This window comes from Phaethon lepturus, unplaced genomic scaffold, assembly GCF_000687285.1.
Source record: "Phaethon lepturus isolate BGI_N335 unplaced genomic scaffold, ASM68728v1 scaffold41302, whole genome shotgun sequence".
Taxonomy (NCBI): domain Eukaryota; kingdom Metazoa; phylum Chordata; class Aves; order Phaethontiformes; family Phaethontidae; genus Phaethon; species Phaethon lepturus.
In genome coordinates, this window is record NW_010523360.1 from 242 (window position 1) to 11,173 (window position 10,932).

The 10,932-nt window shown below is 43.8% G+C and overlaps 1 protein-coding gene across 1 annotated transcript; it reads left to right on the plus strand.

Moving 5' to 3' along the window:
• The first annotated feature begins 116 nt into the window (after window positions 1-116).
• Window positions 117-10,375, plus strand: NASP (nuclear autoantigenic sperm protein (histone-binding)). Its single transcript, XM_010282101.1, has 14 exons — window positions 117-166; window positions 986-1,096; window positions 1,656-1,736; window positions 1,932-2,029; window positions 2,737-3,627; window positions 5,482-5,564; window positions 5,900-5,976; window positions 6,110-6,183; window positions 7,251-7,439; window positions 7,703-7,869; window positions 8,336-8,389; window positions 8,484-8,555; window positions 9,565-9,696; window positions 10,209-10,375. The coding sequence occupies exons 1-14, from the start codon at window positions 117-119 to the stop codon at window positions 10,260-10,262; spliced, it is 2,133 nt and encodes a 710-aa protein (XP_010280403.1). The 3' UTR covers window positions 10,263-10,375.
• The last annotated feature ends 557 nt before the right edge of the window (window positions 10,376-10,932 follow it).

The following is a 10,932-nucleotide window of genomic DNA, read 5'->3' on the forward strand; positions in this document are numbered from 1 at the left end:
TGAACACCTGAAAGCAAGCACCAGCCCCGGCTCCGGCTGCGCACCCCCGAGAGCTCAGTCCCTGTCACGAAATGGGTGGCCTGTTGTTAACACTTACTCCGTGTTTTGTTTGCAGGATGGAAGAGGAATTGGCAGCTCCTTCCACATCCACGGACAAGACAGACAGGTGAGATGGGAGTCGGAGTTGTTGGTTACTAAAGAATGCAAAATCCAGGGGCGACTGAGCGAAACGAAAAGGTCCCCCTCCAAAGTGGTGGTTAGGTTTGAAGTTTAACAGATGCAGAAGATGCCGAAAACTTACCCTTACCAGTGATCTGCACAAATCTAGTGCAACAAAACTCAAGGGCTAATAAATATGCAAATACCAGCTGTTGTTTAGGAAGTTCTTGATCTGTGAGCTAGTGCTGGGGAAGCATTGGGGAGGTACAGGTATGCAACCAGCGTGTAGTAGCGCTCCTCCGTGGGCAGCTCCTCTTGTCCCAGTTCAAGATACTGGACTGGGATGGACAAGTGGAGGTGTGTGAGATGCACTGAACTGAAACTAAGACTTGCATCGATCATTCTTCTCAAACGCAGCATGCTGTGCTATGAGAAGCCATAACTTGAAATTATTCTTTCTTTTTTTTTTTTTTTTTGTTGCTTGGCTTGGCTAGCATTGGAGACTGGTGAAACACTGTGCGGTACCCAGGGTGTATTGGTGTGTAACTCTAGTATCCTTTGTCATACTGGATTCCGATACTCGCTTCTTGCAGCAGTTGGTTAAAATTAACCTGCCTGCCTGCCCTCGGTCATCAGAACTAAAAGTTGGTCCAGATTTAAACAAACAAAACCAAACACCACCCCCACCCTGGTAGTTCCAACCAGCGTAATGTATGTAGCTCACTTACATGAAGCTGACTAATTTTTGAAAGCTGAGTACAAGATTACTATAGAAACCAACATAATCCTGTATTTGTTTGTTTCCCTCCCCTGCCCCCCCCTCCAGTATGGATGTAGATGGAGAATCAAAGAAACTGTTGGGTTTGGGACAGAAACACTTGGTAATGGGAAATATTCCAGCTGCTGTTAATGCATTCCAGGAGGCTGCAAGCTTACTGTGAGTAGTAGAAAGTTTTGTGTATTTTTGTAGGGCTTGGTTTTCAGCTTGACTATACTGATGTGGCTTATACAAGAAAGATTGAAATTTTTACCTTACATATGCTGCTATATTTGTAATACAACCGAGGAGGGGATGAACTATTTAAATCAAGTGTTGGACAGTGCTGTAGTTGGTGTGCGATTTAGACAGCTTTTGTGATAGTAATTGCCAGTGCAGTTCCCTAAGGAGGAAAAGGGATTTGATATTTTGTTTTGCAGTGTATGGTTCTGATGTCTGTTAACATGGAAATGATGGGATAGTGTTAGTTTCTAATAACTTGTTTACTAGTCTGGATCAGTCTCTGAGGGCGATACCTCTTAGAGCTTTAGATTAATTTGCTTTGCTGGATGCTTGAGAGCCACATCTAGCTAAGTGAGAGCAACTTTCGTTATTTGATCGAGACAATGGGAGATGAGCTAAGAAACTGATTCTTCCTGTCCAGGAATTTTTAGCTTTCAAGTTCATGTATCAAAATCTAAAGCAGGCACAGGTGAATAATTCTTCCTTACTTTTGTAGGGGTAAAAAATATGGTGAGACAGCGGATGAGTGTGCAGAAGCTTTTTTTTACTATGGAAAATCTCTGCTGGAGTTGGCAAGGTATGCTAACAGTTTCTCACTTGATTGAGAGTCTGCCTGGCTTAACAGGAGTCCTCCCGTGTATGATCAGGGTTACGTTAGAACTTCATATACGCGGGGTTATACTGGGTGGGATGGGCCATGGCATTACAGCTTGTGCAGGTAAAATGGTGTTACTACAAGAGCTAAGGAATAACAAACTTTTGTTCCCTTTAGAATGGAAAACGGTGTGCTGGGAAATGCCTTAGAAGGAGTGCAGGTTGAAGAGGGAGGAGAAAAAGTTGAAGATGATTCTGCTTTACCAACTGTTGATGGTATGTAAAGCTGTCTGCCATGTCGTGGAGGCACCAAGCTGCGTTTTCTCATCTGAACGATCCAAGTTCAGCCCATTGGTATCTTAGGTAGCCTGGATCATTCTGTTGAAACTCTTAGCAGCCTGAATGGACTTTATTTTTGTTCTCCTAATCTTGCTTAAAGATTGAACAAAACCTCTAAAACTTCTTCAAGGAACTGGTCACTGAAAGCATGTGTAAAAGGTCACCAGGTGTTTGTGTCCTGAAACACTGCATTCAAACTTGCTTCCTTAAGCTTCACAGTCAACTTGAACTGCTTTGTAACCTTGTAGCAGTACGGTGCGTGTGTGTAGTAAGTCCAAGAACAGTAGCTATTTTATACTACCTGCAGCTGGAGATAATACAGGAATTCCTGTCAATCCAGACTATTGAAACACTGGCACCTCTTGCTTAGCTGTGACTAAAAACGCTAGCGCGCAAAACTGCACGCTGCTTGAGCGGCCGCTTGCGATAATGCCGTCTGGGGAAGGGGAAGGGATTTGCTTAGTTGAAGTTACTATGTTGGTTGTGTCCTAATTCCTTGTACTTAGAAAATGGAGCTTTTGAGAATGTCGTCTAACTTGATGACAAACCAACACACTGGAGGGTCTGAGGGTGGTATTGTCAGTGCCCTTTAATGTCTTTATCACTAAACTCGAAGAAATGTTTATGCTTCCTCAATCATGTAGAAGAAGCAAGGGAGGAGTTGAGAGAACAGGTATATAACGCCATGGGGGAAAAAGAAGAGGCCAAAAAGTCTACAGAAGAGTCTCCAGTACTCACTGAGAAGGAAATCAAAGAGGATGTTGAAATGGAAGAGATGACAGAAGAAAAAACAACAGAAGCAGCAAGTGCTGGCAAAGAGGTAAAGCTTGAAGAGACTGAAGACAAGATGGAGGCTTCTGTGGAAAAAGAAGTAACTTCAGAAGAGCAGAAGCAGCAGGTAGCTGTGGAAAAGGAGGCTACAAAAGAGGAGGCAGCTGTGGAAGAGAAGGTAATAGAAAAAGAGCAGAAGGTGGTGCCTGAAGACAAGGTAGCAGAGGCAACTGAGGAGGAGAAGGAGAGAACGACAGAAGTGTCGGACAAGGAGGCAAAGGCAGCTGTGGAAGTGCTGGAGGCTGAAGCTGGAGAAGCAGTTGTGGAAGAGAAGGGAGAGGCAGGAGAGCAGACAGCAGAAGCAACAGAGAAAGAGCCAGCTGTGGAAAAGGGAGAGGCTGTAGAAGGGCAGGCAGAGGCAGCTGTGGAAGACAAGGCAGTAGCAGAAGTGCAGGCAGCAGTTGCTGTGGAGCAGAAAGAAGCTGTGGAAGTGGAGGTGGAGGCAGCTGAACAGAAGAAGGTGGAGGAGAAGCAAGAGCTGGTAGAGACAGCTACAGAAGAGAAGCCAGACGAACCTAAAGAAACAGAGTCTTCAAAGGAACCTGTGCCCACAGAGGGCAAAGAGCCATCTAATACCATGGAAGAAAAGGCTGAAGTAGCTGCTAAGGTAGAAAAAGAGGAAAAGAAAGATGACCTGATGGAAGAGGGTGAAGGTGCTAAGGTAGAAAAAGAAGAGAAAGATGACCTGATGGAAGAGGGAGAAGGTAACAGGAGAGAAGTACTTGTGGGTGGATAACTTGATGGATTTGGCTAACAACGGGTAAAAAGTGTTCCATTCAGAATTTTCTGTTTGCCTTAGAATAAGGAAAAGGCACAGTAAAGGGGCTCTTGAAGGATTTTACATCCAAGTAAAGTTTCAAGGAATAGTGAATAGTCTCAGTTTCTCTAGACTAACGCTTAACTAACTGCAAAGCAAGTCTTGAAAGCAAACTTACAGCCCTGTGAAAGGTGTAAGTAATGGCTAGGCTGGTGGAGAATACTGAATGGATGTTCACTTGCATGCGTCTGGGTTTGTTGCACTAACCTTCAAATAACTTGAAGCACAAGTTGCCTCCGGTTATAACCGTATTTTATTTTAAAACAGTGGAGCAGAAAAATAAGAACAACTGAAATACATAACAAAATAGTAAATTTGGGGGGGGGGGAACTCTCCATTTGAGTCTTTCTGGTGGTAATTTGATTGGGAAATCTAAACTTAATTTACCCTGGAACCTGAAGGCTTGTTGCTGCTATCTAGTAGAGTCTTCCAGCTATCTAGGTTTTTCTGCCATTCTGCTTCCCTGCTTCACTATAGCTGTTTTCAGGATTATGTTAAAGTAACCTGGTAAAACTTGCACACTTTGCTGAAGTAATACTTGCATGGTCTTAGTAGGCCAGTGCTTTCTACTGCACAAGTTAATTGATGAGCTCATGATTGAAACTTTGCTTGTCAGTAGCTCAGCTGCACAGGAAGAGCCTTATTTTAGGAGTGGCAAATATTCAGACTGAATAGTTCTGGCCACTGAAAGGATTTGTACTGCTGAGCACAGTGACACTCAATGGTGAAGCAGCTGCCTATAACGAGGTCTGTCTGGACAGACTATGACTGAACATAAACTAAGAGTAGCTATCCACTCCTCGTCATCCTGTGAAAGGCTGCTTATGTATGCATACCGCTTCCTTTTGTTCCAACTCTGTTGGTGTGAGGACACGCTTGAGCATCCTGGTCCGGTGCCTGGTCATTCTGGACTCCTTCCACTGCTTAAAATTGACTTCAGCTTCCTAACATCTCTTCTGTTTTGCCTTTGAGCTGTCCTCATACTTACAGGTTTGGCCTTCTCAGTGGTAGGTGTGTGCTTTTTGGGAGTTAGTCTGACAAGCTCATGACTTCTCTAGTCTCCACCCCATCGAGCTCCAATTATTCTGGAATTAGTCAGTGGTCATGATACCGGCGTTAAGTGTGTGACTTCAGCATGCAGGTCAACCAGTACTCTAAAGTTATTAGCCATACTCCTTCACTGCACATTTTCCCAAAATGTTTTCCACTGGTAGCATAGATCATGCAACGTGCCTACACATTATCAGAAGCCAAATCAGTGCTACACAACAGCAGCTTCATTAATAACTTTGCCACTTAAATGTCTGACATGAGGAACACGAATTCAGAAACAGTCTTATTTGTACACAGCTTGGCAGCTATCTTGCTGAAAACGCTTGTTATCTGTAGCATGAAGTCCAGCAGCTGCCCAGTACCTCCAGGGCTGCTCAGGATCCCATGGCTTCAGTGGGAGCTCACAGTGCATTTGTGAGCACTGAATTCTAGGTAAGTTTCCATTCTAGGTAGCTTGAGGTTAAACTTAAAACAAGGACTAAGGTAGTCTGGAACTACTTTAGTCCACAGTGCACAACATTTTCAGCAAGATGGCTGCTGCTGCTGCAAATGTATCTATGCTCTTCTTGCATCACACATCTAACCTATCACTGGAAGGATAAGGGCTGGATATGTTATATTCTACCTGACTCCATGTGAAGCAAGTGTAGTAACAAGAAGTGTTCTCATTCATCTACTTTCCTTATAGAAACAGAAGAATCTGAAGAGGAAGATAAAGAAAATGATAAAGCTGAAGAAGATAAGGAGAATGAATTGACAGTGGAAGACAAGGTGAGGTTGCTGAGCTCTGATAACGGTGCTCATGGAAGCGTGCAGTATTTCCCTTAATGTCATGCTAATGTCTTTGTAAAAGCTCAGTTGTATTTCATTTAGTCCATTTCACTTTGTGTAGGAAGCGACTTTTGAAAACCAGTATCGCCTAAGGAAGGGGCAGCGTTACGTGTAGTCCGTGTTGTAGAATCTTGCTCAGCGCTGTAAACTTGGGCAGAACTGTTTTACCTCTTAAAGAAACTTATTCCTTGACAACACTGTTAAGAAACTTGGTGGTGTTTGATGTGATACATAACCAAGTCACTTAATCTTTAATGTATTTCTAGTCTTTACAGGAAAGTGAGGAGGATGAAATTGGAAATCTTGAGCTAGCCTGGGACATGCTGGAGTTAGCAAAAGTCATCTACAAGAGGTAAAGGCTTAAGTCCCAATTTGGATATCTGCTAGAGAAACTAATTGGAAATTCAGGTGTGGTATAAGCAATTAGTGAATGTGGCATATTCTGATCAGGATTTGAAAACTACTTTTTTTTTTTCTTGGTTTAGACAAGAAACAAAAGAAGCTCAGCTCCATGCAGCTCAAGCTCATCTAAAGTTGGGAGAAGTTAGCATTGAATCTGGTAAGTAATACTAATTCTCATGGACAGTTCCACTTTGTCCTCTATTTCTTACCTTAAAATGAGTGGAGGTGAGTTAAGGCTGTTAAGATGGAAACAAAATACCCTTTGTTTAATTATGATAGTGCAGCCATTTGAGAAACTTCAGAATCAACAGATGAACACGTCAGCACCCTAAACAGGATAGTCCATGCTTTTCCAGAACAGTGAAAGACAGCTTTGAGTAAGAAGTAATCTGTTACCAGATCAAAAACAGCCTTGTGTTCTGCTTTATAGGCAAGATTTGGTTAGCGTCAGAAACTGAGAAGGACTCTCTCCTTGTTGAAGTAGTGAGCCCTTGAGCTCGATGGGAGGTGTTGGTATCATGCCAGTTCCAGAACATAAAGACTGCAAATAAAAAGTGGCTGACTGTCTTAAACTTTCCAAAATACTAGAGTCTGATCAGGAAAGACCCAGATGTGTTATGCAGGAGAAAAAAGGAGTGTGAAGCAAGACTCAGGTGTTTTCCTTATCTGCCCTTCATTTAAAAACGTGTTTTAATCTTTTTAAATCCAAGTAGGGTGTAATCTTCCTCTATGGCAAACATTAGAAATAATGTGACAGTTTCCTGGACAAGGGCTACAAAATGGGAGTTGTGTTTTATGTCACTAGAATACCCTGAATGGCGAGCTTGACTGGGAGGTGGCAGGGGCCTGTCCTTAGCTCTAGATTCAAATTGCACTCAATTATGGTGGTAGGTGAAATAGCAGGATTTCTGTGCCTGGTTTTGGCTTGGCTGCTTGCTTTACTGTGTTGCTGTAAATGGACAAAGCACTCTCGAGAGAACTAGAGGATCTGGACTTGGAACAATCTTTTTCTGCGGTGCAGGGGGACTGCGCTGGACTGTGAGTGGTGTCACTTGATATCTGAAAGCAGCCCATCGCTGAACTCAACTGCTGTATTCAACAGTGTTTCTGCTTTCAGACTATATAAAAGTGCGATGAAATAAGAGTAACCGAATAAGGGCTTAGATCTTTCTTGTCTGGATGTACGAGTGTGGTTGGTAAAGACTTTATGGCTTTCTCCTATAGAAAACTACACGCAGGCTATAGAAGAGTTCCAGGCCTGCCTGGCCCTGCAGCAGAAGTACCTGGAGGCTCATGACCGCCTGCTGGCTGAGAGCCACTACCAGCTGGCGCTGGCGTACCACTACAACAGCCAGTTCGATGAGGCGGTTTTGCAGTTTGGTAAATCCGTAGAAGTCATTGACAAGAGAATGGGTAAGTAGGTTTCTAAAACTGCCTGGCGAATGTCAGAGCTTTCACGAGTGAAAGCAGACTTCGTTTAAACTGTCCTAAAATTAGTTGGATATGCTTACTACATTGCCGTGCGAATTGTTTGCTGGTCTGAAACTGGTAACGAGCTATACTGATAATCAGAATTGTTGAAACAGTGTGTGTTAGCAGACACTTGCCTCTGTGGGTGTTGAGAACTGGCCAGCTACTTTGTCTTGAGGTTTTTTTCCGTCACTGTTTCATCCTAGCAATGCTTACTGAACGAATAAAGACGACAGAAAGTGGGTCCCCTGAAGATGAGAAGGAGATTGAAGAACTGAAGGGGCTGCTTCCTGAAATTAAAGAAAAGATAGAAGATTCAAAGGAGTCTCAGAAGAGTGCAAGAGTAGCTGAGCTGGCACTGAAGGCAACTCTGGTTAGTGTCCTGCTGTCTCCTTTTAACCAAACATTCTTCCAGTGAGGCCTAAAGTAAACCAGTAATGGGAAGAACTCAGACTTAATTGTACAGGTTGGGGGCTGTTGGTTGCTTACAGATGATACGGGCTCCGTTTGTGAGAAGGAAACACGGAGGCAGCTGACATCTAACGAGAGGATAGTTAGTCAATACACCAACATTAATTGTTCCAAACTAAACTGGAGTTTGATAGGCTTCTATAGCAAATGTGTCAGGGCTGGAGATGGTAGGTCAGCCAAATATGAGAATGGACCGAGTGTCACGTCGCCGTGTGAGCTTTTCATCTGTGTACAAGTGTAGGAGCAGAATGCAGTGTTGAGACAGGAGAGAGTTGGGTTTTCTGTCCCTTTCTAAACTAGCATATATGGTTTTGTGTGAATATATAGCCAGAACTTCTTCCACTGTTTTTCTTCTGCTTTTTCTCAAGGTTGGAACTACATCTGGCTTTGCACAAAGTGAAGATAGTGGTTCTGTTTCCACAGTGAGTTCATTTAAGATGGATGTTGAGAATTCCTGCCTGCTTTAAAGATTACTGTTTGCTGTTACTTACGTGACAATGTTATGTCTTGCAATAGATTCCAGTAAGAAAAGCAGCTGATGGTGCATCTCAGTGTGTTACAGATATATCTCACCTAGTCAGGAAAAAGGTGAGTCCAGAACTGACTAGTTGAACGTTTCAGCTTGTTAAAGTACCACTGGCTTGCTCTGTATAATTGGATTTCTTGGCCTAAAGCTTTTTTTTTTTCCCCCTTAACTTAGTTCTATAATGGAAAAAACACTCTAAAAGTAAAACCAGAAGTAGCGCCTGAAACTCCTTTCCACTGGGAGCCAATCAGTCTGGGAACCATCCAGCCTCCAGGAGACTAGTTCCTGATGGCTCAGCACCCCGCCTGACCCACACCGGTTTAACTTCTGAGCTGAGTTGTGTGGCTTCTGCAGGTGTTCTCTGAGCAAGTACCCTCCTCTGCAGAGGACCTGCAAGAAGAGCAGGGTGGCCTACAGATCTTAAGAAAAGGGCAAGCAACCAGGCTGAGTTGGGTTCCCTTCTTTCCAAGTGGAAATGGAGAATTGGACTTAATAAACAGCAAAGCCAGTCTAATGGTAGCAATGATAAACTGCCTTTTGCAGAGAGAATGCATTGAGCACTAGGTTCCTTGTAAAGTTATATGTTTTTTCTAGAATTGTTTGCAAATATAACTAGAATTATCCCCTATGGGATCTTAGTTTTTATTTTGTACGCTGCTGTGGCACAGCCTGGCCTGGGTTCTGTTAGCCTCTTTAGGTCAGGTTTGCCTGGAGCAATTTTGATCTGCCTTACACGGGTGACTGTGTCATAGATGCCCTAAATCTACCCCTTAACTGGTGCCTGGCTCAGCTGTCGCATGTTTCCTTGCCAAAGTATAACTAAGGATAATTCAGCACTATAGATACTAGCACCTAAATAATGTCTTACTGGAAATCCTTCATGGTGGAGACCTCTATTACCAAAGCTTCAGAGCTTTGGTTAAATCCTACCACTTAAGTATCTGTCTCAAACCTGGCAAGTAGGGGTTGAATAGATAATGTGCAATGACATCTGGATGCTAACTTTCTACAAAAAAAAAAAAATTAAACTTTAATTTGTACATAGTGAAGACTAAACAATTTTGTCTTCAGAGGAAACCAGAGGAGGAGACTCAACAGGGAGACAATGAAGCTAAGAAATCTAAACCAGAACCGGCTGTCAATGGTGGTGGTGGTGATGCTGCTCCCAGTGGAAATGAGGTTGCAGAAAAAATGGAAGAGGAGGTGGGCAGCTGAGTCAGGAGTCTGTGCCATGCTTATTGTTTGGTGTTTTTTGTTCTCCCCTCTGTTCAGGCATGGTTTTGTGCCTGGTAGATGTACTAGTTTTATTGCCTGCTGGTCTTTGTAAAGCCTCCCAGATCAGAGGGGGAGTATTCCCCGGCTGGCAGGATGCGTGTTGTGCCGTGGTGGCTGACACCGCGCAGGCTGGAAAGACACCAGCTGTGGAGACTTGCAACCTGTGGGGTGGTGGGACAGAAACATGTTTGGGGTGTTGAGTTGGGGGGCACTGCAGCACAGGGCCTTTCCCCGAAGTATTTCTAATACTCCTGGGTTTTAATACTTCTCACTGGGGCTACAATTGTTAATGTTGGTATTTTAGGATAGTGTTGGGCTCTGAAGACTGGCAAAGCATGAATTAAGTCTTCAAATTACAGAAACTTTGAACTGCTGCATGAATTGGTGCTGTAAGAGCAGTGTCTTGTTTTTTAAAAGCAAAACCTTGTCTTTTCTTTTAGACAGAGAAAAGGCCACAAGCAGAATCAGGGGCTGCAGTTGAAAGCACAGTATGATAATTCTTTAACCTTGGACACTCCTCTCCTTACAAGGAAAATGGTTTTGTATATAGTGTATTTTTTCACTTTTTGGCAACTTTTGTATGACTTCAATAAAGATTGTAAGCAAATGTTCCCTGTCTTGACCCCCTCCTGTTACAAGCTCCAGCCTCTGCTCCTCACTGGCCCCTGGGCTGCAGGTCTTGGCCCTGGCACACTGTGGGGCTGGCTCTCTCCTTAGTCTAGACTAAAAACTTTTTGCATTCTGCTAGGGCGTGGGATAGGGCACAGGCTCTGTGGTTGTAGCTCTGTTTTGTTCTTTCTAGGCTGAGCCTGTGCTGTCTCCCTTTGGCTGGAGCAGCCCAAACATGCTGAGGCAGGCTGATAAGAGCTGCACCCTTTGTAACTGCCAGGATGCTGTTGCGGTTTATCATCAGCTCTGCTCAACCCCTACTTCACCCCTTTATATCCCTGTACTCATGCAGGGAGAGTGTCTGGAGATGGAGGGGCTGTGGGAGCAGGGGCTGACAGGTCCTTACACTGGCATGGCTCACCCTTGAGCCAGGTCCTGTATGTGCCCAGGTGAGGCTGGGAGGCCCTGTGTCTATGTGTTGATATATACACAAAAAGGTCAAGAAGCAAAAAGCAAGAGGCTGAAGCCATTTATTAAACACTCAGCACAGCTTCC

Bases quoted from the DNA above. Each gene is read 5' to 3' on its own strand.
- NASP (XM_010282101.1), top strand. From the start codon at position 117: ATGGAAGAGGAATTGGCAGCTCCTTCCACATCCACGGACAAGACAGAC. The intron at 2,030-2,736 runs GTATGTAAAGCT...TCAATCATGTAG, and splicing joins TGCTTTACCAACTGTTGATG to AAGAAGCAAGGGAGGAGTTG. The intron at 9,697-10,208 runs GTGGGCAGCTGA...CTTTTCTTTTAG, and splicing joins CAGAAAAAATGGAAGAGGAG to ACAGAGAAAAGGCCACAAGC.